This window comes from Antennarius striatus, chromosome 5 (genome assembly GCF_040054535.1).
Source record: "Antennarius striatus isolate MH-2024 chromosome 5, ASM4005453v1, whole genome shotgun sequence".
NCBI classification, from domain to species: domain Eukaryota; kingdom Metazoa; phylum Chordata; class Actinopteri; order Lophiiformes; family Antennariidae; genus Antennarius; species Antennarius striatus.
Genome location: NC_090780.1, coordinates 24,287,501 through 24,315,156, shown reverse-complemented (window position 1 = coordinate 24,315,156; position 27,656 = coordinate 24,287,501). Strand labels below are relative to the sequence as shown.

The 27,656-nt window shown below is 50.2% G+C and overlaps 1 protein-coding gene across 2 annotated transcripts in view; it reads left to right on the top strand.

The window, feature by feature from the left end:
• LOC137595772 (receptor-type tyrosine-protein phosphatase gamma-like) overlaps positions 1–27,656 on the top strand; it is a 170,200-nt gene that overhangs the window by 20,215 nt on the left and 122,329 nt on the right. For both annotated transcript variants that reach the window (XM_068316045.1, XM_068316046.1), the window contains exon 2: positions 16,180–16,284. In XM_068316045.1, the coding sequence (XP_068172146.1) occupies positions 16,180–16,284 (105 nt within the window). The remainder of the gene's footprint in view (positions 1–16,179; positions 16,285–27,656) is intronic.

The following is a 27,656-nucleotide window of genomic DNA, read 5'->3' as shown; positions in this document are numbered from 1 at the left end:
TTAAAGGAGGTTAAATCAGCTGTTCTAAACTTTATTATAAGAGTAAACAAGGTTTATTTAATGCCCCCCAGGAAGGAAGAAATAAGGTGCAGGAAAAGTTTGTGGAAAAAGTCGGAAAGTTCCTGCCATAGGGGGAGGAGCTACCCGGTCCGGCTCCCCGTTAATCCAGATTACCGGGGGACCTCCTCCGTGTGTGTGTTGTGAAACACACGGCGCCACCAGCTGCTCCTCCCCCACTGAGCGTGGAGTGACGGGACAGGAAGTGCGTCCGACTCGCCAAAACCGGCTGAAGTTTGTCCACCGGTGGGCGGGGGTGGGGGGGGGGGGTGGGCGTTCGCCGCCAACGAGCGCTCAGCGGCGAATATGTTCTGCAGGCGTCCCGACAGACGGACGCAGAGCGGGAATGGCGAGCGTCCAATCCGACCCCCACCTGAGCAGCTGCCGCCTCCGTCTGGACGGAGGGGGTTTGTGCGATGCATCGGCCGCAGCGCCCCCTGGAGGGCGTCTGGGAAAACGCTGCTAAGTGTTACCAGAAAGATGGAAACTGGACGGACTGGTCCAGCTCTAAGGGGTCAGACCCGGCTTAAGGGGTTAGACCCGGCTCTAGGGGGTTAGACCTGGCTTAAGGGGTCAGACCCGGCTTAAGGGGTTAGACCTGGCTCTTGGGGGTTAGACCCGGCTTAAGGGGTCAGACCCGGCTTAAGGGGTTAGACCTGGCTCTTGGGGGTTAGACCCGGCTTAAGGGGTCAGACCCGGCTTAAGGGGTTAGACCTGGCTCTTGGGGGTTAGACCCGGCTTAAGGGGTTAGACCTGGTTTAAGGGGTTAGACCCGGCTCTAGGGGGTTAGACCTGGCTCTTGGGGGTTAGACCCAGTTTAAGGGGTTAGACCTGGCTCTAGGGGGTTAGACCCGGCTCTAGGGGGTTAGACTCCGGCAGAGGTAGATCCTGGTCTGGTGCCACTGGATTTCAAGAAGTATTTCGCCAGTCCATCGTGTGTTCGTTGTGTGTCTGTTGTGTGTCTGTTGTGTGTCTGTTGCGTGTCTGTTGTGTGTCTGTTGTGTGTGTGACACACACAGACCTCCCCAGCGTTTACTTTCCTTTGAAGCGAGCTCTATTTATTAGTTTATTATTGGGGGGGTCGTCCCATAATTGCTCTAGATATCAGACGGTCTTGTTCCAGAAGAGGCCTTTGATGTCTCTGATGCTAACTTGACTTTCTCTTCTTCGATTAGCGGCGGCGTCTCGACGCGGCGGCTAACGACCGTTAGCTTTCCATTAGCATGATGTGTTTCGTAAATGGGAGCCGTTGCTTCAGATCATAAACCCAGTCCCGTGTTTGTGTTTCTGTCGCCGGTGGGCAGGAAGCTGATTGTTTTCCGACCCGACATCAAAGCCCAATCAGATTCCCGAGCTCGGAAATTGATCGATCTGCTATTGATCATCAATTAATAAATATCAACACAAACCAGCTGCAGACAGTAAACGACAGGCAGACAACGTACGATGTTCCTCATCCAGTATTTGTATATATTAATCAATATCAGATGGAACAACAAATAAAAATAAAATAGTAAAGATATAAAAATATAAATGTGAATATAAAAATGTAATATAAAATACAAATATAGTTAATTAATATACAGGAATAAATACATGAATATTAAAAATAAATGTAAATACAGACACAAACGTGTCAGCATAAAAGTATAAATTATAAATGTAAAGATAAAATTTAACAAGCATAGTTAGATGCATAAATTATAAAGATAAATAAAATATAAATCTAGATTCATAAATAACAAACATATGTATAAAATTAATATAGATATATAATTGTCAAACATGGATAAAGATACATAAATGATAAAGAGATTAATAAAACATAAATATAGCTATATAAATAATAACTATAGATGCATAATTGACAGCTATAAATATGGATGTGTAATTAACAAACATAGGTATTAATGTAAATACAGACACAAACTCGTAAACATAAAACTATAAATAATAAATATAAGCATAGAGGAAGCTACATAAATTTATAACGATAAATATAATATATACACATAAAGAATGAAGATAAATATAGATACAAAATATAATTATGATAATAAACAAATGTAGATAAAGATATGTAAATTATAATGACAGATATGAATAAAAATATAATAATAGTTAGATAATTAAGAATCATAGATTCTTAAATAATAAATATAGATATAAATATATTAACGATAAGATGTTTAATCATTGCTGTTTAATATAAATGTCCGTCTTTACATGAGGGTCAGGTTTTAAATCTATTCCAATCGATCAGATAAAATCAAATGAAGGGGCGGGGCTTCTAAATCAGCACCTGATTGGACAGTTTGTCATGTGATTCCATTCCACTGTAAATAAGTAAAAATGTTCTAGAGAATAAACAGGAGAGAGCAATAAACCAACAAAGTTTATAATTAACATGAATGTGGGCGTGTATGTGGCGCCTCTGCGCCTGAACGCTCTCTTCTAATTGGCCGGTTTGGGATGTCCCGCTGCTGTGGTAAAAGTCTGCAGGGACTCTGTTGTCTGTTTGACCTCTGACCCCAAACCGCGGTGCTTCACGGCAGAGTCTAACAGGAGCAACGTGACGACACGTCTCCAGTAATTAGCCTGACCCTCACGGCTCCCCGTCCGCATCTGGCGGTCGGCGCCGGTCCCGAGTCCAACGGGTCGTCAGCCTCTCGTCTCCTACTCCGTGTAATCTCCTGTGAGCCACCGACCAATCACCGCCAGAGGCCGTGAAGCTGACCTCCAGTCTGCTGTTTGTGGGCGAAGCTGATTGGGTAGAAGGTGGGGGGGGCGGGGCTTAATTTAACAACCTGTCTGTGGTTGACTTGGTTCATTCCTGAAGTGTGTGTGTGTGTGTGTGTGTGTGTGTGTGTGTGTGTGTGTTCAAGACTGTAATGGCGAATAGTTTTATATTTTTTCATATAGTTTTATGTATTTTTCTCCCTTAAAATCAGCTGATTCAGAGCTGCTCTCTGATTGGCTGAAATGTATCTGACCAATCTGACCACGTGACCACGTGAATAACTTTTCCAGTTTGTTTTCAGGTCTCAGGATGAATCTCTGGAGTAAATAATCAGTAAATAATAACATAAATAATGGGTGAATAAAGGCGGAACCCGTCTCGCCTTTGGAGCGCGGCCGCTTTGGCCGCGTTCCGTTCCGCTGGGCCGGTATTGACCTTTCCTCCTGCTGATTGATGCTAATGGCTGTTTGCGTTAGCTTGGGCAGCGCTCCGACAAAAGGCCGTTTGATCACCGGACGGGAGAAGAATCAACCGGAAGATAAACCCGGAATAATAATCCCACAGAAAAATAACAGCAGCTCACCGGAAACACACTTATATCTTAAGTCGGTTCTTTTTGTTCGCTGTCTGTCAGCGTTGGGGGGGTGCGGGGGTGTGTGGGGGGGGGTGAGGTTAAGTGTATAATTTACTCCTCGGCTCGTTCATCCTGCGCTTATTGATTCCATCTCAGATTTAACTTTCAGATCGGCTCAGACTCCATTAGAAAGTAATAACGGCTGCGCTCAATAAGTGCAGCTGTACCAGTAATGTGTGGATTGAATGCAGGTTTATTGGAATGCACCATTAAGCACTGGCGGGATGGGGGGGGTAGGAAGGGTCAGGAGGGGTGGAGGTGGGGTCGGGCATCTATCATCCTGTCCCGCGTTCAGCCGACGGCGATGGGAACAGGATCGGGGGACGAAGAAGCGCTCCTCCGGTAGATCCATCACGCCCTGGTTTTTATCGCACCCTGAATGGGTGTGGGGGTGGGGGGGGGTGGGGTCACGCGTCTCGTGATGATGAAGACGCGTGACCTGCACGCGTTAGCGTCGACGGCGAGGCTTCCAGGGAGCGGCGAGGAGTCTTGGCGTTCATTACTTTTATCGTGACCTTATTAGTGAAAACACTGGAGTGCTTCGCGTCCGGATTCTGGAGTGGACCGACTCGCTGGCGGCGCTCTAATGGGGCCGCCTCGAGTGGCGCAAAGTGCTGTCGTTACTGGTTGCCTAGGCGACGGCGTGTAAATGCCGACCGCTCACGTCGGTAGTTACGATGTGTGTTCGTCAGAGACGGGAGGAGACGGGAAGAAACTGGACCGTCGACCAATGAACAGCTGCTATTATGAGCTCAGCTGTTTAGGATGGTTCACAGGCTCCGCCCCCTTGAACATGTGACCTCTAGCAGCCGTGCAGGATTTACCTGGACTGTTTCACCGCGTGAACCTGGACTGTTTCTGACCTCGATTTGAATTCATCTTCACCTCTACCTCCATCAGGCAAAGAGTGTGTGTGTGTGTGTGTGTGTGTGTGTGTGTGTGTGTGTGTGTGTGTGTGTGTGTGTGTGTGTGTGTGTGTGTGTGTGTGTGTCAGTCTCCTCGCCGCTTCAGCCCTGGGCGAGCTGTGAGGTGTTTAATTCCATCAGACAGGATTACTCACACACAGGCGCGGCGAGGCACCGGCGCGGCGTGCTGACTGTCTGATGGGCGGGGCCTCGTCTCTGACATCATCAAACCTGGAACACGGACCTCCGGCGGTGACAGGCGAGGCGCTTTGATCACGGCTGCTTCTCCAAACGCACGTTTCTGAAACGCTCGGCTTCCTTTGACGCCAAATATGGACGTTTAAGGAGGCCCGTGTTTCATCCGCCGCCGCCACCAGAGCCCCACCCCCTCCTCCACCCCCCCCCCCCCCAACCCGGCCTGTCGCCTCCTAAGCGGTTCCGTCACACCTCCATGAGGAATGCATATTAATAGATCTCCAGCCTCTGATTGGGTAACCACGGCGCGGGATTGAACGGCTTAAAGCGCCGCTCGCCGTCCCGCCCCCCTCCCAGCGCCGCCCCCCCCCCCATCTCCCTACATAATTAGATTGGGTCGCTCCCAAGAGAAATACGTTTGCCAGGTAGTTTTTTTTTATCAGGCGCTCCGGAGACTCCAGTCGTTTATTAGCTGGATCCACCTCAACACCCCCACCGCTTATCACCGGGGTGGGGGCCGTTCACACCGACAGAGAACCGGCAGAGCGGTTTAGCCCCTCCACCAGTCAGGCTGGGGGGGGGTTGAGGGGGATGGGGGGTGGGTTTGAGGCGGGGGCCAAAAATAAGTCTTTAGTTCTTTATTCAGGGGAGGGTTTTATTCTGTGTCAGATGTTCCCCCAACAGGTGTGAGAGATTCTGATTTAATTAACTCTGAACACACGGGAACCAGGTGGGAACCAGGTGGGAACCAGACAGGAACCAGACAGGAACCAGGTGGGAACCAGAAAGGAACCAGGTGGGAACCAGGTGGGAACCAGGTGGGAACCAGACAGGAACCAGGTGGGAACCAGAAAGGAACCATATGGGAACTAGGTGGGAACCAGGTAGAAACCAGGTGGGAACCAGACAGGAGCCAGATAGGAACCAGGTGGGAACCAGAAAAGCACCACTTGGGAACTAGGTGGAAACCAGGTAGGAACCAAGTGGGTACTAGGTGGGAACCAGATGGGAACCAGGTGGAAACTTGACAGGAACCACTTGGGAACTAGGGAACCAGACGGGAACCAGGTGGGAACCAAACAGGAACCAGGCGTCACCACAGTCTGGCTTTCAGGAGGACTTCCGCCCAGATTCAAACTGATTTCCTGCTCCGTATCAATAATCAATGATCACTAATCTACAGGTTGACAAACTTATTTTGTTAGTTAGCATTAGTTAGCATTAGTTAGCATTAGTTAGCATTAGCGTTGAGCTTCACGTCGGGTCTCACTCTCACCTCCATGAAAACTTTTCCGATCTCTCCGCTCGTATCCTAACTTTTACCCGCCGTTCCGATGGCGCGGCGCCGTTGGAGGCGGCATGGTGAAGGGGGGGGGGCTCCGGGCTCGTCCTCGTCGCCTCGATTCAGGCGTGAAACTTAATTTGTGTACGGCGGCGCTCTGGAGACGTGTTGCGTTCACACTCCGCTGGTCCAAAGGGCTCCGCTTGATCTGCATTAATGTGTTTTTATTTTCCGCAGCCTGACTGCGATCTGATTACCCAGGACGGATGTGTAAAGGGGGGGGGGGTCGGAGACACTCTGATAAACATACCCCCCCTTTCCGGAAGCGTCCCGTCGGCCATGTTTGCCGCCAGCAGATGGTTTTCCGGTGCCGGCGTTTGGCGTTCGCCGGTGGCGAGCGAAGGGTTCCATATCCAGAGCTGGATGCAGCCCTCTGTGGGGGGGCGGCGGTGGGGCGGGGCTGGGGGGGTAAAGACCCCGTAGGAGGCGTTAATCGAATTTCTCGCTGTCCGGCACTGGAGCGCATCCCCGCTGTGTGAGATTAGGCGCCGCTAACGCCCCTCGCCTGCCAAAAACTCTGTTTATCAGCTCGCCGAGGCGATTTCCAAAAGCCCCCGCACCGGCAGTGGGGGCAGCGGCGGTGGGGGGGAAACAAAGAGGATGCTGGCAAAAAAAGATACAGGTGGAGTGAAAAAGTGTCTTCTTCTTCTTCGTTGATCATCGTCTCCACCTGTGAGGGTCACACCTGTGAGGCAAGGGGAGGGGCTTTTCCCTGATTACTGGCAGGTGTGAATGGCGATTTTTTTCTGATGCTGACCGGTCTGACACCTACTAGGAGGGGGCGGAGTCAAACTGACCAGATGTGAGGGGGTGGAGTCAAACTGAATGGATGTGAGGGGGTGGAGTCAAACTGACAGGATGTGAGGGGGCGGGGTCAAACCGACTGGATGGGGACACGTCGATTTAATCCGATGATCGGATGAAGCATAAAGTGAGCTTCACACTCGAACACGAAAAAAAAAACAGGAAAAGAAACACCTTTCATGTTTCTGACTCGCTTCAATGCATCATGGGAGGGCAGGAGGTGTCAGGTACGTGAATGCGTGGGGTTGAAAGGAACAGCGTGATTCAGCGCGTGGGGCTGCCGATGAAGGGCTTGCGCCGCTCTGGCCCAAAGGCGCCTCGGCGGCGGGGGCGGTCTGACTCAGCGCTGACCCGACGGGTTAACCCTTTAGTGACGGCGAGCGATCGATCAGCCATCACTCTAATCCGGCCTTCCTTATCTTCCTCTTTGACTTCAGATGCTCCTCTTCCTCACCTTCTTCCTCTTCCTCTTCTTCTTCTGCGTGTTTTATTGCGGCGGCGGCGGCGATGGCGGCCGATGATTCTTTTTGTTCCGCGCAGGGAAATAAGCCTCTTAGCGGCGTCTTCAATCCCACCCTCTTCAAAGCGGCGGCGGTAATTGATGGATGGAAGGCCTCGCCGCGTGAGGCAATAGTTGTTCATCCCTTCATCAGCCCACATGACGGCTTGATCCGCGGCGCTTTGTTCACGCCGTCAGAAACACGCCGTCTTCCCCGCTGGTTTTTTCTTCTTCGTTGGTTTTTTTACTTCTTCTGTCGTTTCTCCTCCTCGATGATCCAAACGCAGATTTTCTGTTTGACGTCTTTGATCTTCATCACCTCCACCTGTAACGCCACTAGAAGGGGGCCGGCAGGGCAGGTGTGCCTCACCTGAGGGGGAGGGACTAAGGAATAGAAAATAGAAACTCTGACCTCTGGACATTATTTACTAAAAAAAGACTTTCAGAAATTTGTGCTTGAGGTTAAAAAATATGTTTTATTGTGAGTTTTAAATATTCGGCACGAAAATAAAAAATTCCAATCAGGAAGCTCCTCCCCCTTTTTTTTTTCTGATCGAACCCCACGTAAAAAAAAAAAAACATTTCCTTCCAGTTTCTCTTCTTCTCTCTAATAAATATTTTTTCGTTTAGCCGATGACGGCGGCGGCGCTAACCGCCGAGCCGAAACAGACCAAAAACAGCCTCGTGGATCAGGCGTCTGTCAGGCGGCGCGGCGTTTTAAACGAGGGGGGGGTGCGTTGGTGAGCGGATTGCCCTTTCAAAGACACGCTGATTAGATTTGAAAGCCCGACAGTCAGACTTTTAACTCCCAATTAAGCCACATTTGTACCGAGAGCGAGGCTTAACTGAGTTGTTTGACTTCGCCGCGTCGACTGAATGACGGCGCCGTGATGTTTGCCTCATTAAAGCGGCCACTTTAACCACAGGAGGGAACACACCCGACGCGGCGCCGGAAACCGTGCTTTGACTCACATCCGCCACGCCGCCCCCTCCGCCAGTCGTTTTTGCGGAGCTAGCATGAGGCTAGACGCCTGGTCAGGCCTGCAGGATACAGCTGACATCATGGGGGTTGGGGGGGGGGTACCCCCTACCAACGCCGCCGCTCCCCCAACCCTCAAAACATAAAGCGCATCTGGCGTTAGCTTGTCTGTAAATGTCATGTTCCCAAACGCCCAGCAGGGGGCGGGGCCTGAGGTCCCATCTGGGGCCCCCCACCCCCATATGGAGCTGGATCTGAATCTAGACGATCTCCTGGTGGAACAGGGGGCATCCCGGACTGGCGCCGCCACCTCGATGATGTCACGATGACATGATTTTTCTGTCGTTGAACTTCCTAAGATCCAGATTTCGGGCGTGGCCGATAGCGGCGCCCATCGTCCAATCAGCTGCTTCCTTTTCTAAAAGTCGACCTTTTCACACGAGATAAAAAAACCAAAAACCTCCTGTCGTCTGGTTTTATCTCCGGAAAACAATCGACGACGACGACGAGACAGCGGCGCTCCAGTTGAGGCGGCGGCACGCCGACATTTTCCCGCGGAACCGTACGGGGAGACGTCGGCGGGTGCGAACTCATCTGTGAACGATGAAATGTCACACGAGTTATTAAGAGAACGGGGAGCAGATGCTTTTTGTCGGGACAAATCGCTCGGAAGGCGCTGACCTTCAAGCCTGCTTAGAAAAAAAAAAAAAAGAGGAGGAAGAGGCGACGAAGACGAGCGGCTCGTCCCTCCTTCCTCGCACCGCGTCTTTCTTAAACGGAGGAGATGAGCTCTCGTTTCTCTTTACGCGGGGGAGGTGATGCCGACGGATCGCCCCCTGACACGGCGCGCCAATCGGCTGGAACGCGACTAAAGATTACCCACAATCCCCTGCAGGAAGAGGAAGTGGAGGAGGAAGTGGTGGCTCCTCCTCCTCCGCCATCAGGCCACTGCTGAGGTCCATCCCATCATATCCACCCCCAATAACCTGATGGGACAATCCCCGACCCATCAGAGGATGCGGGGGTTTCTATGGGGATGGTTACCGTGGCAACGTCAACAGGTAGACGTGCCCTCTTGGCCCTGATGCGGGCCGACGCCACCTAACAAACAGGATGTGGATGGGTTTGGGTGGAGCCTGGTGGGTGGAGCCTAGTGGGTGGAGCCTAGTGGGTGGAGCCTGGTGGGCGGAGCTTCCGGTGCAGGAATGCATTAGCGGCTGGCGTCCCAGCAGAGGTGTCAGCTTCCTGGTTTTAGTCTCCTGGCTGCGTGACCTTGTCTCGGTGAACAGTGGCTATTAATTAGCCGAGCGTGTGTGTGTGTGTGTGTGTGTGTGTGTGTGTGTGTGTGTGTGTGTGTGTGTGTGTGTGTGTATAATCGGTGGGTGGCTGGAGGGGTGTGTGAGTGGCATCGGTTCGCAGGCAGGCTGCCTGGCGGTCTATAGCGATCAATGAGCTGAGGGAAGGTGAGGAGGAAGGGCGGCCCGTGTGGGTGTGTGTGTGTGTGTGTGTGTGTGTGTGTGTGTGTGTGTGTGTGTGTGTGTGTGTGTGTGTGTGTGTGTGTGTGTGTGTATCCTCCGTGACATTAAACAGCTCTGTATGCGATACGTGGCGGTCCGTCCTCCTCCAACGCCACTTCCTCCCCACGTCGCTGCTTCACAGATGATGATGATGTGCTTCATTGCTCCTGTGTGTGTGTGTGTGTGTGTGTGTGTGTGTGTGTGTGTGTGTGTGTGTGTGTGTGTGTGTGTGTGTGTTGCTGTCTTTCTCTGCCCTTGGCCGAGGCTCCTGAAAACATGAAGTCATGCTGGGCGGCTCCATGAGCGAGTGATTTCTCCCCGCTTCGCTCTGATCAATGTCCAGCCAGCCACAAAAGCTCGCCATCGCTCTGCCCCCCCCCCTTCCTCCTCCTCCTCCTCTTTAACTTCGTGCCACCTTCCCTAAAAACTCCCCTCTCCTCCTCCTCCTCCTCTTCCTCCCTTCTTTGTTGGCCTGAAGCTCAAAGGAAGCTGAATCTTTCGTCTTCATCCTCCTCCTCCTCTTCCTCCTCATGGGTGTGAGGATGAGGATGATGAAGGCTTCATTAACTCCTTCAATTACAGCACGAAACGAAACCATCGTCCTGATTGGACGCCATCGTGTCGAGGCGTTTGATTCGCTCACCCTCGATTGGCGTTTTGGTTTCGCTTTCATTCCCGTCTTTTACATCACCCCCCCCGCCCCCTCAAACCCCCCTGGAAGTGTCCCCGCCCACCGCTCCGATGAACCGGCGCCTCGTCCGGAGTGTCTCCACCCTGGAGGTGGAGTTAAGGCGAGCTGTGGGGGGAGTTGTTGCGTTAGCTCGATGCTAGCTCGACGTTAGCCCGATGTCCTTCAGCAGCGTTGGAGGGAGATGCAACGAATGCTAATGAGGCGAGTCGCTGGAGTCGGACGAGTCGGCCGGCCCTGGCGTGGGTCCCGCCGTACGTGTGTGTGTGTGTGTGTGTGTGTGTGTGTGTGTGCGCGCTCCATTTGAACACCCTGACGTCTCTGAAGTCAAGCGGAGGGAGATCAAGAGAGAAGTGGGCGAGCCAAGGTTAAGCACAGGAACACAGCGACGGGCCTCGCATGCTAATGGCGGCTGGAGCAAAACGCTCTGCAATTCCCCTAAATGCCCCCACCCCCCCCATCCCATCCCACCCTCACCCCCCAGTGATGGATGACAGGAACCGCGGCCGTCCATTCGTCTTCTCCATCGGAACTTTTGTGTGAGCGCTCCGCGGACACAAAGGACCAGTCAGGACCCGGCGCCTTTTAAAGCGTTATTGGCGAAGAACGAGTCACCTTGGCGGTCGCCGCTAACAGGAAGTTAGCTTCGCATTTTCCAGCAGCATCGTTAAAAAAAACTCCAACTGGACTCCATCCTCTACTCCACTCCGTCACCAACTCTTCAAACTGTCTGGGGGATTCTGTGGACCTCCGAAAGTCTCCAGAACTTCACAATCTGTCAGAGTTCTGGTGAAATGTGTTGGGAAAAAGAAAAAAAACCCATAAATGTAAAAGACGTCTAATATCTCAAAATGATGGAACGGTGAGGCGGAGACAACGGAACAGCTCAGCCAGGAATAAATCCGTCATTATAAACTCGGAAAGTTTCTGGAGCCTCTTCTCCGGTTGTTATGCCGACGTTTGTTGTGGGGAGAGACAGGTGGAGATGAGACAGGCAAACGAGGGGGACGTGGGGGAAGGCAAAGGGTCACGGGGTACCGGGTGCGGCCGCGGGGTGTGGAATATCGTGGAAAAACGGAGTTTTATCCTTAAGCGGAGACGACGAACACAAGAGTCCATCCAGTGAGCGATGGCGTGGCCAATGGATAGGTAGATCCATAGATTGGTAGAATCGTCTTGGCTTCGGAGGAGAATGGAGGCGACTTCATTGACTCCGATGCCTCCCTTTGGAGGTTTTCTGGGAACGTCCGACTCAGATGGGACCCCGGCGTGGACCCAGAACCCATCTGGGCCGGGAACACCTCAGGATCCTTTCTGGAGGAACGAGAGAGGCATGTCTGGATCACCTTATCCATGTGCTGACACCTGTCACGTTTGATCGATGGATGGATGAAAGCTGGCGACACTAACTTTAATGTCTCTATTCCATCGAGTTCTTTAAAGCGTCCCGTTTCCTCGCCGGATAAATGTTCCGTATCCGTTTCCGAACTGTTTCTCTCCTCGGCCATAAAAGAATCATTGATTCTTTTTTTTTTTTTTCCCTCTGACGGCTCGAGGAGGACGAGCGTCGCCTCTCCGGCTTTACGAGGACATTCCTCTCCGGACCTGTAACGGGAGCTCCCCTTCTGGTGCGTTTCTACGAGGCTCGGAGGCGTGAGAGAGGCGGGAACAGAACCTCCATAAAGGTTTACGAGCGACGGAACGGCAACCATAACCCAGACCGTTAACGGAACGCCGGCTTGGACCGCATGGACCCTGTTTTTCTCACATCCGATGTAAAAACACAGATATTTGTGAGTTTGTGAAGATGAAGATCTTCTGGTCGACGCCCCTTTGGGCTCACAGCTAATGTTGAGGGATAAACCCCACGCCGGACCCAATCGGACAGGGTTTAGACTGGCATTTTTTCACGTCTGATGTAAAAACACGGACATTTGTGAGTTTGTGAAGACGAAGACCGTATGGTCGACTCCTCTCTAGGCTCACAGCTAATGTTGAGAGATAAACCCCACGCCAGACCCGACTGGACATGTTTTGGAATTGCGTTTTCTCACGTCCGATGTAAAAATATGGACAATTGTTAGTTTGTGAAGATGAAAATCTTCTGGACGACGCCCCTTTGGGCTCACAGCTAATGTTGAGGGATAAACCCCACGCCGGACCCAATCGGACAGGGTTTGGAATGGCGTCTGGATTCTGTGATGAAGATGAGCTCCGACAGCGAGGGAGGAGGAGGAGGGATGGAGAGAAAGTTTCTTAGGCCGGGCTCACCTCATTCGCTCTGATGTGAACCAATCACGTGATAGTCGATAGGTCATGTGATCGCCAGCAGGGAAGCTCAGTATTGGTTTGTTAGCAGAACGAAAACCAACCAGGACGATGGAGTTTGACTTGTTAGAAGACGATTTCCTCAATGACTGCATCTGACTGGAAGGGCGGACAGGAAGTAGACCCCCCACCGGGCCGAACTCCGCCCCCCACCGTTATATTTGGTGCCCATTGAAATCCATCCAGTTGGGGTTCAGTTCACGTCCTGACAGCCTCATAAAGGAGATTCATCTCCTCTTTGTTTGTTCGATACTCGACGCTCGTCGTTCTGTCGCCGTCTGCGTGTCTCCGTCTCGTCAACGCCACAACGATCCGCCCAATCACAGTCATTTGAGGGGCCGCGTTCCAAACCCTGCTGTCAAGATGTCAGCGACGTCTTCCCCCGGTGCCACGACGAGAACCCAACGCTTTTGTTCCGCCCCAGCCTGAGTTCATACTCATCCCTGCTTCCTCCTCCTCTCCTTGACTATCCTTCACCCCCGCCCGCCTCCGTTTCTTCGTACCGACTTAAACGTTGTTATTCTGGTGGTAAAAGCCCACTGGAGACCCCCCCTTCCCCCCTTCCCTTTGTGAAATAAATTCACTTTGAATCCGTCCGCTCGCCTTAATTGGGCGTCAGCGCCGGATAAATAAAGCCTGTTAAATGGACAGACACGTCTGAGCGAGATGGAGAGGAGGAGGAGGAGGAGGAAGAGGAGGAGGAGGAAGAGGAGGAGGAGGAGGAGGAGGTGGAGGTCAGAGCTGTTGCACACTGTAAATAGACCTATGGCAAAATTAATTCCAACAAATCCACTTTTCAAAGCGGCGAAATAAAGAAGTGATGTGAGATCGACCGATGGAGGAGGAGATGAAGAGGGCCGATGATGATGAAGAGGAGGAGGAACCAATCAGACGACGTCGACTGTGAGTTTATGACAAACTGAATCATGAAGAACGAACTCCAGATGATAGTCCGGACCCGGTTTACATGGACAGGTGAACCAGGAAGAGGCGTGTCCTCCGCCGTGGGATTGGTTAGGACCACCAGAAAAGGCTTCTCATTGGTTGATTTACGGTCTTCAATTTGAAGATGAGTGACTTTTTGAAATTGCTGATGCTGTGTGTGTGTTTGTGTGTGTGTGTGTGTGTGTGTGTGTGTGTGTTGTGCGTGTCCTGACATGATTGAAGGACGGCGCGTCCGGGAGAGGTCATGTGACCGATGGGCGGAAGACAAATGGATGGAAAAGCAGCGAGTAAAAGACAAGAAAGCGAAAGAGGGAAGGCGAGGGGGAAGATTTGTTTGGCGAGGATGAGTGGCGGTGTGGAGGGGGGGGTGGGGGTGGGGGGGGCTGTGCATAATTACATTTTGTGTTCTGAGCAGTATTGGGAATCAATAATGTAATTCATAGAAAAGCCATAGAGCTGCTTCCCATTGGCATTCAGAGACATGAGCAACGCTTACATCCCCAAGAATTAAAACACTGTGTGGGGGGGGGCAAGGTGAGGGGTGGGGGGGGCAGTGGGGGCTGTCATTGAAACAAAGACTCACCTTTTGTTCCTCCCCCAACCTTTAAATCTCCCCCACAATGCTTTGCAAAAAGCCGGCGACTCTTTCCATTACGGTGTGATCGACGTTTTTAGGTTTGGCCTTCGTCCAGTCGGAGACAGTTGAGTGTGTCCTCACTGACACCACACACACACACACACACACACACACACACACACACACACACACACACACACCTCTCGGCTGGTTTAATTGCTGCTGGTCAGCGCCGGGGTCAGGTGTGAAACGGCTCCAGACGATGTGTTAATGGCGAACGTCTGGCCCCTCTGCGGCCGGGGCGCTATTGATAGCTGCATGCATGCTAACGATAGCTACAGCTGCATGCATGCTAACGATAGCTATAGCTGCATGCATGCAAACGATAGCTGCACGCACGCTAACGACAGCTGCAGACAGGCCAATGATAGCTGCAGACACGTTAGCTGTCGCTGCAGACATCCAGACGCTAGCGCTAGCCGCTGCAGACATGCTAACGAGTTCCGCCGAGGATAAAGGTTAAATCTTCTCCTGGATTTGAAGTAGAAAGAACGTCTAACTGGATTTAAAGGAAATGTAACTCACGTCTCTAAATATTTCCTAACCTCCACCCTCGATGCAAAATGTCAAACAAACGAAAGCTGGTTGCCATCCGGGCTCGTCAGATGTGCTATAAAGGGAAAGTTGAAGGTGGCCTTCGGCAAGTCAAAAATAACCTCCAGTCGTTTTCTTTGAACACGATTTTTGTCCTCTGAAAGATCTCAGAGACCAAATCACAGAGCGCCGCCGCCGCGCCATTAGCAGAGGAGCTGTCAGGAAGACGGTCCTCCACTTTAAAGACGCCGAGCGCTCCATTGCTGCCTTTTCTTTAACGCGGATCAAAAAGGTCTCCCCCGGCCCAAAGGAGGCCACTTTCAGTCTCAGGCTGGGAGCCGGGAGGATTCCGGGTCGTCTTTTCCATCCTGATATTCAGATCCCAAATGAAAGGAGGAATTTAATTCTAGGAAATGTCAGTAATGCGTTTGTTCGAGTGGAGTTTAAGTTTTAGGTTTTATTTATTTATTTATTTATTTATTTATTTTAAAAGAGCACTTTCAAATGATAATGTCATGAATCAGCCTCAATCACATATAATATAAATACAATGACATTATCATAGAAATAATCACAGGTCTCCTGATTAATTTCAAGTTTTTTAATGTTTGTATTAGTGTGAAATGTTTACAAAAAAAAACTTAGGAAGGTTTCATTATATATATATATATATATATATATATATATATATATATATATATATATATATATATATATATATATATATATATATATATAAAAAGGGGAAAAAAGAACCGAGATAGAAAAGAAATTTTTTAAAAATTATATTAAAATTAGTAATAAAGAAACAAACTCAACATCACCTAGGTCAACAAACAATTTGTCCAGTCTTACAGGTTTGATATACTCAGTCCATTTCCTCCAAATTTTGTAACACCTGTCCTTTCAGACTGAGGGTTTATGACAGCTGCTCCATTACGTACATTACATAAATGTAATCCATACATTCATCTATAGTGTGGGTTGTAGGTTTTCATCCTCATCCGACCCAACAGGAGCGTCTTTATTTTCCCGAACATGAAGCTTCAGACTTCTTGCATCTAGAAAAAACAAATTCCACCCTCGTCACGTTTGCACACATAAAGTCACGTCGGAGTGCGACGCACGTGTTAGCGCTCGCCTCTGTTCCTGCAGAGGAAGCAGCTAAATTTAGCTTCTCTGTCACCTTTCGCTGTCGCTGCACTCTGAAGCTGTTGGCTAGCATTAGCATCAGCGGATGTTTATCTGTTTATTTCCTCTGATGTTTAATTATTTGTTTCTGACGATACGACGCCGGCGCCGCGGTCTGTTTCTGGAACTCTTGCTAGCTCAATGCTACGTTGACGCTAACCCTCCTGTCTCCTCCCCTCTGCAGCGCTGACAGGAAGCCAAGCACCCGTCCAAGACCCCCGCCGGGCCCCGGCAGGAGAGACCCGTCACCGGAGAGCCGTCGCCGAGGAGACCTACTGGGCCTACTCAGGTAGGTGCTGGCCCCGCCCCCTTTTTTTATTCAGCTTCTGTCAACAAAAGTAAACAAAACAGAGGATTGTGATTAGAATCTGCTGAGGTGAATGATGGGAAAAGCAAGTTGCTGGCTTCTCATTGGCTCGTGCAGGTGGGCAGGCTGGAGGTGTGTGAGGGGGAGGGGCCTGGACTAGACGTCTGATTGGTCACACGATCACATTTCGCTCAGAAATAGGATGAAGATTTGTTGTTGTGTATTTGTTTCGTTTCATTCATCGCTAATTTTGCTCAAAACAATGCTAGCCTGTCTTTCTGCTAGCGCGCCACTGCTAGCGTGTTCTGGTCAGATGGAACCAGTACCGGGGTGGTTCTGGTTCTGGTATCGCTGCTCTGGAACCAATCAGAACTTCCTGTTTTGTACATGTTGACGTGACCATTGAGCCGGTGGCGGCGGTGTCTTGATCGTACCCTCCCAAGGCGGCGTTCGCCTCGTCCTCCTCATCTCTTCGGTTCTGGTCCGGCCCGGCGGCGGCGCCTTTCTGAGCCCCTTCGTTTATTTCTTGAGGCTCCAGAAGAGAAACGGCCACTTCCTTCATCCCTTCAGAACCTTTTGTTTTTCAGAAGGGCAGCATTAATCTTTTCGCCGCGCTAGCGCCTCCAGCCGCGGGCCACAAACCGTCTCCCGCTTATTTATTTCAATATTTCCGCTCGTCGTCGGGACCCTAATTGCTCGCCCGTCGTGCCGGAGAGAGCAGGAGCTTGTGGAGATAAAAAAAAAAAAAATCCGAGCCGGTGACAGTTCCACTTAGCGATGCTGATGCTAAGATGTAGCGATGCCGTCCCTCCGCGCGTTTGATCGCCGGCGCTTACATAAGACGCTGATGTAACGGCGGGCAGGATCCCGGCAACAGAGGAGAACGATGGAGGCGGGTGGCTGACGGGTCGATGTTCCGGCGTCACGTTCCTGTTCTGGTGCTTTTGGGCCGTTATTTAAGGTTTGTACTCATTAGCGAATTTAAAAGAGCCTCAGTTCAACCTTATCCAAAGACATTTTGTTGACAGGATGACTAATACGGTGTCTTCGCCACGAGATTTTATTGTTTCTTTGGTTTCTAGAGTAAAAAAAAAAAAAAAAAAAGGGGGAATTTAATCCATTCTGTTTCTAAAAACTGTTTTTATCTGATTGTTCTGCAGAAAATCCTCCTTTATAGACGAGCTCTCCCTGCCGATGACATCTCCAAAGTTCCTCAAACTTTCCCCCGTCCTAATTAGCTCGTTCTAATCGCGTCCTCCAGAGGTCTGACAAACCGCAATCAGGTCCTCGGCGGACCGTGGCTGTTCTGCCCTCTGCCTGATCAGAATGGCAGATTAAAAAGCTGAAGAATCAGGACGACTAACTCGGCTACCAATTAAGTCGGCACCTCGTTTACCAAGGATGGTTTTCTGGCCCCGTGATTTTCAATATGTTATTATAGGACAACGTGATGAAGGAATAATGGTATCACGTGACATCAAAGCCAAGATAACAATTCCCCTTGTGGGTCAAATGAAAGTTAGAACTTTTTTTCTGTCAGCAGAAGAGTCTTACGTTAAGAACACCGAACGTTTTTTTTTCTGTCGTCTTCATTCCAACATTGGGCGAAAATGACCAATTGAAGCGTTGAGATGGTTTGGACGTGTCCAGAGGAGAGATAGTGAATATATTGGTAGAAGGATGCTGACCTTTGAACTGCCAGGCAGGAGGCCTAGAGGAAGACCAAAGAGGAGGTTTATGGATGTAGTGAAAGAGGACATGAAGGTAGTTGGTGTGAGAGAAGAGGATGAGAAGACAGGGTTAGATGGAGGACACTGATTGGCTGTGGAGACCCCTGAAGGGAAAAAGCCAAAAGGAGTTTTTAATGAATCAGCATTCATAACGCATCATGGCGGTGTCGCTGCATTATAATACGCAATAAATGCCCTTCATAGATGTGTTTAAAAGGAAGCTAACTATGCTAATTGCTCGTCTCTTTTGGTGAAACATCGGCTTCCTGTCGACCCGTTTCGTATTAAATTCCCGGTGATCATGTGACTTCATACAACAGGAAGTCATTAACAGTCGCAGCATGAATGTGAACAAACTATTCAATCTTCGTCTTGATATGCAATCCGTCTCCTCATCAATGCCTTTTCTAAGAGGCGCCGGTCGGAGCGCCGCAGCTGATTGGCTCGTCCTCTCTCGGGGGCAAAGGGGTTGGGGGCGGGGGGGGGATGGGGGGTACAAATGAAAAACTACAAAAGACTGATTTGAAAGACTTTTCAATTTTTTCTTTCACAATATGACCCACATGTTGGTATTAACACTCCTCCACTCCCCCTTTTCCTTGCACCGCTAACACACACACACACACACACACACACACACACACACACACACACACGCACACGACTAGAAATTAATTTTCAGACCGGCACAATGTCAGCGCTGCGATCGACGACAGAGGCGGACCTAATTTGCCCACTCCTTGTCGAGCTGTTTCGCCATTCAGCGCCCGGCGCCATGAGAGCGCTCTCAGGCCTTTGTGCGGCGGCCTTGAAGTGTGTAAATGAAGATGGAAACTGATGATATGTTGTACAGTCGCTGCGCCCTCAAGGGAAAGCAATTTTATTAGCCCGACAGGAAGCCACGCATTCCGTCTTTTATTTTTTATTTTTTTCCTCACATCTCCCACGTCGGAATCCAAACAAAAGCGAGGCGTTTAAGTGCAGCGCGGTCAATAACGACGGTTTCCTGCGTGGCCGACGCAACATCAGAACTTCTTTGCTTCTCGGTATCCTCTGTTGATTGAACATCTCATCACCGATCAATCAGCCGATCAATCGCTTCACCTCCATCCGCGTGATGGCCGGCGTGATGCTCGTCCTTTAAACTCCCCTCCTCCTCCTCCTCCCACCGCCGCCGCCGCCATCGCCGACGGAGGGAAACTTCTTCCTGACAGTCGCTGAAAACGAGACGGAGAAACTGAAGCTTTGTTGTTTTTTTTTGCTGCAGGATAAAGACGACAGGCAGAACATTTTTAACAAGAGGGTCACGATTCTCCCTTTCCACCGACGACACGCTGATTTATCTGAGAGATGGCAGCCCCCCCAAAAAGAAAAACAGTCTTTCTCTCACAAGTTTTCACGTTTCGTTTTTTGACCTTTTCATATCACACTTTTTTTTTTAAATTTTCTCCTGCCAAAGTTACCAGTGGGGGAAAAACAACCTCTGATGTTCTCGTGGTCATGTGGCTAGCCTGGATTAGCAGCGCTAGAACTGCATGTCTGGGTGTCCGCATACTTTTGGCGACTTTTGTTTCGGTCCCTCGACCAATGAAATTCTTTATGGGTCAAGTTGAAGGTCAATCTAACCAGCGACTCACGATGTCAGCATTTGCGGAAGCTCTCGGCCAATCACGGCGCAGCTGAAGGGCTGGGAGGTGGGGCATGTTGGGGGTGTCGTCCAGAGGACGATCGGGACAAAAAGGAGCGCTCTCAAATACCCTGTGACCCCCCCCCCCCATCCAGCTGTGTGTGTGTGTGTGTTGTTGATTAAGTGAATGGAAGCCACTGATTGATCCGTCCGTGCGAGGTGTGAGGGGTGATGCATTATGGGAGTACTCTCTGTGATTGCGTCAGCGGCGGCGTGTCTAATGCGGGATCAAAGCGACCCAGTCACTCGGAAAAACGCATCGATCTGACCCCCCCACTACCCCCAACAACCCCCAAGTATCATAATATTTCCTCAGGTAGTCCTTGAGCCCCACCTCCAACCAGGACCCCGCTTTGTGGGTCAGTTTGACCCAGATCGAGTCTTTATGTGGGACCCAAAATCGTCTGGACCCCCCCCCCCCACTTCCGGAGGCTCCTTTAAAACGTTTCAAGAAGAAACTGAAGTTCTAAGCAAGAAAAACCCAAAAGAAGCGCTGAAAGCCCAGCGCTGCGTTCAAGGACAGCGGCGGCGGCGGCGGATCATTAAATCACAGCGAGGAAACGCTGCTTTAGCTGCTGGACAACCGGAGGAATCAATACATTAAAAAAAAAAAGGGAGACGTATAAAACGTGGGAAGAAGAAGCTGTCGTTTCAGTCGTGCCTCCTGGAAGGTCATTAGCTCCACAATAAAGGCTTTTAAGACATTTCCGTGAGGTGAATACCCAGAATGCTTTGAAAGCCGATCGCTCTCCAGCGCTGACAAACTCAGTTCGGCTCTGGGAGGTTTTTTTTTTTGTTTTTTTGTTTTAACTGTGTAAAGACATCAGTTGTGACAGTAATGTCCCATAATGCACTGCTCAGTGTGTCGGCACGCTTCGCGCCTCCAAGCGACTTGTATGCAAAAGCGGCGCCGAGTGACTTTTGAGGAGTCTTTTGACTGCCGTTGTTTTTTTTCCTTGATGGGAGACATAATTCAGCGGCGATGGGAACGCCGACGTGACGGATGGGAATGAAGTGCAGAAATGTGTTCGGGTCGGGGGGGGGGGGGGGGTGGGAGGGAGGGGAGAGGCGGGGAAAAGATGAAGATGAAGTGATAAATATGATGAAGGTCTTGGAAAATGGAGCTTTCATGAAGCAGGCGACGCGTTAGAGTACGTGGAACAAGAAAAATAAACCCGGAGAACCCGGAGGAGGTCCGAGGAGAAGATGGAAAGCTAACAGAAAGTCATCATGTAGAAATTACGAAGTCCAATCCCAAAATAATCCCCAAATACAAGAGAAAACGTTAAAATGAAAAACATGAACAGTCTAGTAACTTTTTGGTAAGCTGAGCTAAGCTAACCTTCATCTGTTTTCCGGTTGAGATCGGCGGTTTGAATGAGGTTCTATCCTGGTTCTGTCCTCCCAGTCGTCTCTGCAGCGCTATGCTAATAGCGTCGTTGGCAGCGAGCCACGGCGAGGCGCAAACAACAGGAAGTGGCGCTGACGGCGGGATAAACTCTAATGAGACGGCGTGAAAATAACTCCGAGGTGACAACCTGTCGATGACAGGTGAGGAGCGCTAATTTGCCGGTCATGTGATCGAGTTTGACTGGCTTTTGGTTAAAACGCTTTAAATCGCGAGTTCTGAATATTTTGTTTATTTGGAGTCCAGTTGGAACCGGTTGTGTCCACAAATAGAGCCTTGATTAGCTTAGCTTCCATCCTGGATCACATCAGGGACCAATCAGATCAGGGTACCAAGAGGGATTCCTTCTGGAATGATTTCATCAGGGTGACCTTCAGGAAGACCTTCTTCATCATCTTCTTCTTCTTCCTCTTCAATTTTGCTCAGCATGGAGGTCCACAGCTTCAACCAGAGAGGAGGCGCTAGAACCAGGTGCATTCTGGGTTTTATGGGTCTGCAGTGGTTTTTATTGTCTCCTCTCGTCTCTGGTGGTCGATCCAAACCAGACAGTGACGGATGTGTGGAGAACAGATTGGATTATTGCAGTGTAGAACTGCATCAGAGTCTGGGGGTCCCGGGAGACCTTGGGTTTATCTCAGCGGCCCCTTTAACACAACCCGGGGTCGCTGCTCCTTTTATTGCTCTTCTGCTCTGTTGTGGAGAAGAAACCATTATTTGTTGCTTTTATCCTGAGGAGGAAGCAGGAACAATCATCTGCATTGCAGGAACAGGCTAATAAGCAGCTATTAGAAGCTGGCGGCTAACTTAAAGAGAAAAATATCTTCAAATTGGGGTGATGTGGAGTGGTCTGGGAGCTCCTCCCCTTCCAATCGGTGGAGAGGTCAACCATCATGTGACAGGGATACTCTGTTATATCCCGGTGATTTAAAAATCTCTCCCTCTACGCCGATGATGCCATGTTTTACATCGCCGTTTTACTTCCTCATCCCGCTATTTAAACGCGCTCAACGGAAGGCGTTCAATTAATAAAACCAGTTTGGAAGCCCCTCCCCTTTTACTTGACATCGCCCGAAAAAGAGAAACGATTGCGTTTTAGTTGTGAATATTTCATTTTCTACTAATGTATTCTATATAATCAGAGCGTTTCCTCCTCCATTAATTATTCCTTAGGGACGTTTTAAAAGGCTGCTACATTAATATATGGAACATATGATTAATGGAGGTAAAAATCTGTCCTTCCTTCTTTTATTTTGTCGTTCAGCTCGTGTGTGTGTGCGCACTTTAATAAGTATTCTGCGACGGCCTCCCTCTGCAGCTGTAATGGAATGACCAGGCTCTGCTGACAGCACACTCCACTAAAATGTTGCCCTGCACACGTCTGCCGCCGTTTCCTCGCCACATAATTGTTCAATTTACTGTACAGCCAATATTCCCCCACCGTAATTGAATATGACTTATTCTTGTGTGAGTAATCTCTTGGTTTCATGCTTCGACCCCTTGCTGGAGGCGGGGAGGGAGGTGAGAGGCGAGCTAAAGGCGTCTGGTGTAGATAAAGCGTGTAGGTCATATCGAGCTGCCGGGCGTCTGGCGTGGCGATGACATCATCGCCCAGGGTGACGCGGCGGTCGGCGGGAGAGTTTTCCCCGTTTAAGTAGGAGCAAGAGGTTCAGCGTCTGGTCGGATTGATCGGTGAGACCTCAAGACTGACGCCTGATTGGCTGGTCCTAATCATGTGACTCCAAAACCTGCCCTAGATCCTGGATCACATGGTCGTGTTATTAGTCTGATAGATTTTACTGAAGGTTTTCTTTTTGGAAATTTGACTCTGGATTCCGATCTGATCTCTGGTCAGCCTGGATAAACATCATCTGAACCATCAGATCCAGATCCGGATCACCACCAGAACCCAGATCACCACCAGAACCTGTTCCTTTGACCTCTAGAGAACACTTTAATTTGTCGCGAGCCTCTCGGGGGGGTTATGGGGTTAACGACCTGACTAATAAGGACCATAGGTGTGTGTTTGTCCGACCAATCAGACGGTCACCCCTGACACCGATCTATACGAGCATGAAATGTGTTTAAGCAAAATTGTTCATCCGCTAATTTGAGCCTCACAGCTGGAGTTGCTAGCATCAATAAATCATTAGCACATTAATTTTCACACATCCAGAGAAGCGGCGTGAATAAATGAGGCAGCCCCCACCCGTCCAATGAGCTGCGTTACTATGGCTGCACATGGCGAGGACGTGTTCCGCTCATCCGGCACCAAACTGTGGTGAATATTTCATTTGCATCACCAGGAGTCTTTTCTCAGCTCGAAATCGTTTCTGTAAACGAGGAAGTCGCTCTTGTTCAGCGTCACCGCCGTTCAGCTCAAACTTCCCGGGTGTTTGTTCAGCTGTTCACACAAACGTGACTCACGGCATCGCCCTGAAACCTGGACAGAGGGTCGGACAGGTGGCGTAATAAACCCGGATTAACGGGGGAAAGTCTGGATTGTTTTAACCGTCTTTGAAGAGTTTTGAACTCTTTGGGCGACAGAAAAGAAAGAAGAGCTGGCAAATAACATCCATCTGTTCATCCATCCATCCATCCATCCATCCATCTATCCATTCCTCCCATCCTGAGTTGGGAGGAACCTGGAAAACCTGGATCAAACAAACTCATCATCAAAAAACTGAAGCTTTAAATTTGAGAAACTCAGATAGTTGTGGGTCTCAGTCAACGTTTATTCTTCATGACGCCACTAAAGCTGAAACACAACCTTCAATGAGGGACTAACAGAAATAACATAACAGGTAGAGGAGATATAAAACTTACAAATTATAAAACTAGGGTTTTTTAAAGTCTTATAGGGAGACCGGCAGAGGACCACTGGAAAACTGTTGGACTAAGTTGAGTCTCTGAACTGGTGAACTGGTTGGGGACTGTTGGGGACTGTTGGGGACTGTTGGGGGACTGTTGGGGACTGTTGGGGGACTGTTGGGGACTGTTGGGGGACTGGTAGAGGAATATTTGGAGACTGTTGGGGGACTGGTAGAGGACTGGGGGAGGACTGTTTGGGGACTAGTAGTGAACGGTTTAATGACTATTGGATGTATGGTAGTGAACGGTCGGAGTCTCGCAGTTAAACACGAGATTCTGGTGTTGAAACAGGAAACAGTTCCTCCTCAGAGTCCGGCTCCGGGTCAGTAACTGGACCTCCTCCTTTAACCGTTAATGGGGGAGAAAACCAGCAGCTGGTTCCTGTTTAATTGTCTGAACTGTGGCGGAACCTTGATGCTGGCGGCGGTGGTGGGTGAACGGACCAATCAGCTGCTCTGTGGAGGCGCTCTTTGACCTCCTGACCCCTTTCCCAGCTCCATCGAGTAATGGATTATGTTGTTCGGTGCTTTCCCCACCTCCGCTGACCTCCATTGCCGACCCTTCATTCGGTCCCGCGTCTGAGGAGGACGACGCAATCAACCTGGCCTGACGGCGAGCTAGCTACTCCCCCGCCCGCCCTCGCCCATCCTCCCTTCGCCACCGCCAGCATCTCTGGTGGATGAATTAGCCGTAGAGGCGGGCGCTGCTGAAACTGATTACGGTTTACTTAGAGCAGGCGGTGTTTGCTGCGGGACCATTCTTCATCGCCGTACGCTGATGATATCCCGCCGCTGCCGCCGCCGCCGCCGCACACGGCGCTGCTCTCCGGGGAACGGTGGGAGTCGTGGCGCGTTATCTCCCCTAGCAGCGCCGCGGCGCCGAAGCCTTTCTCTCCCATTTGTGAATTAATTTTCTATGAGCTGGGAGTGGGATTTGAACTTATTATGGACTTAGACTTAGACACTCCTCCTCGCTTCCCATCCGGCATCCTCACATCGCTCACACGCGTGTGCGACGAGCGCGGGCGCGTGCTGTTGACTAATCGCGAGCCGGGCGACGCCCTAGGCCTCTCGCTCATCCATCCAGAGTGTTTCTGGGTGTCGCTCTCATTTATCTGCTGTTGACGTGATTCCCCCTGCCGGGGGGTGGGGAGGGAAGCGAAGCCCCCGCTTATTAATTATGCCTGAAATATTAAAAAGACTCCATCAAACATGAATTATTGATTCATTTGGCCCAGATCATCTCAGCTGAAGATCCCAAGACTTGTCATACATCATCTGACAAGTCCGTGACAACGAAGCGTGTGTGTGTGTGTGTGTGTGTGTGTGTGTGTTTGTGTGTGTGTGTGTGTGTGTGTGTGTGCGTGTGCGTGACAAGCTGGTGACCACCTCTGTGTGTAACTCAGAATTCTTCAGAAGCCGTTCTTGAATCGCTCTTGGCTGTATTTTGATCAACGCTCCCTTTCTTTTTTTTTTTTTGACCTTGATGGTTCATTAATCGAGCGTCAAGTCGTTCTTGATGATCCGTCATCCATCCTTCCTTTCATCCGCTAACAGCCCGGTTTTTAAGCGTCTGTCGCTCGCGGGCTAACGGCCTGCGCCATAACTTTCGGCGCGTGCTAAATGGAGCGTCAGCTTCGTGCTAACGCCTTCATAAAAAAGTCGAAGTAGCCTAAACTGGGACGTCCATTCATCCATTTAACATCCGCCGTTATGAAGTCAGCGAGGAGGCGGGGCAGGAAGGCGGTCCGCCTGTCCCGAATGCGCATCCAGGATACGTATGTAAGTCCCGACGCTTACATACGTATCCCGGATATCTGCTGTAAGTCTTACATACGTAAGCGCCGAGTCTTAAGTATGTAAAACTCAACGCTTACGTATGAAAGACTTACGTATGTAAGACTCGACGCTTACATACGTATCCCAGATGCGCAGAAGCTGACTTGCATCCGATTTCTCCGATTTGAAACATCCAATCCGATTGTAAATCTATCATAAATGCATGAACGCGATCGATTGAATGGTCCATTCTTACTGATTACCATACACGAGTAAAAGCAGTAGCGCCTCTGCTACTGTATGGCAGGCGTTCAGTGACACATCAGCGACTGCAGCGGCGCGGGAATCGGTGACTGATTCTCTTTCTAATGCACCTTGAACAGTTGTCACAACTTAAAAAATGTGTTTGCAGGCAGAATGTTCCCGGCGCCGCTATTAGCTTGGAGGATCACACCGGGTCCCGCCACAGTGACACTGCATTTTCCGCCCGCGAAGATGAATGTGCTGGTAGCCGAGCCACTTAGTCACTATTGTTCATGCTCAACAACGCTGGCTGACAGGACAGGTTGTACCGGAGATGGAAATAGAAAACGCTCTTGTACTTGGAACGGGGCTGAACCTGAAGCTGTGGCGCTCCCGGCGACGGGACCGGATTGGACGGCGGGCTTTTTTATCACCTCCGCCAAAAAGTCACCGCTGTAGAGAAACAATAAAATGAGAATAAGTTCAGCAAACACACCTCGATTCCCCTCAAAGAGACACGGAAAATGATTTAGGATTTTAGAGGAATCAGGTTCCACTTTGAGGATGTTGGGAAAATAGCATTTTAACGCTAAAGCGCCTACTTCAGGGGGCGGGGCCCCTAGTTGGGTTTGGTTTGGGGAGTAGTCAGAATCTCAGAGGTGTTTAAAAGAAGCAGCAAAACTAAAGATAAAATTCCCCTCCAATCGACTCAAAGTCAGGCAGTTTCAGAAACGAAGGTTCTCTATTGGTCGGTCTCCTAGTGTCCAGATTGGAGGGGTTGGGGTACTGTCTGGTGCCCGTGTTGGGGGCCTTGTGATGGGGGTGTACCGTCGCTGCCTCTCTTGTAGTTTTTGGTTCAGGCTGATGTTTGTGGTCCCAGGAGATTCCCGGGAAGTAGAGCGACTCCCTGGAATCAATTGGGGAGCCATGCGGCGTGACGATGAAGAGGAACGCTTCTTCCTCACGTCGAGGGTTTCCTCACAGCGGCGCCAAGAGTCTCCAGAGGAAAGCAAGGGTTCAGTGTTCAGCTGACGGCTGGGGGGTGTGGAGGGGGTCCAAAAGAGTCCTACACGGATCCTATAAGGATCATATACCGGTCCTATGCAGGTCTTATACTGGTCCTCTACAGGTCTTATACTGGTCCTATACAGGTCCTATACAGGTCCTATACAGGTCTTATACTGGTCCTAAACAGGTCTTATACTGGTCCTATACAGGTCTTATACTGGTCCTAAACAGGTCTTATACTGGTCCTATACAGGTCTTATACTGGTGTTATACTGGTCCTATGTGGATTCTGTACAGGTCTTATACAAGTCCTTAACGGGTCCTACGCAGGTTGTTTACAGGTCACGTGCAGGTTATTTTTCAGATGACATCACCGTCCTCACCTTCATCATCTTCGTCATCATCGTCTTTAGTTTCTGTTGCGTTTGCGTTTTCTGAAGCGCAGCAGAGCAGCGGTTTGAAGCTTCTGATCCCGACTCGGGTCTCCTGATCCGACCCACCCGTCTGGGGGGTTTAGCAACGAGGTGGAACTCATTCCCCCCTGGAGGAGGAGAAGTGCTGGCGGAGTCAAAAAACACTCCACCCTCGCAAAAGAAACCCCCGCTAAACCACCCCCCCTCCCTCAGGGGGCG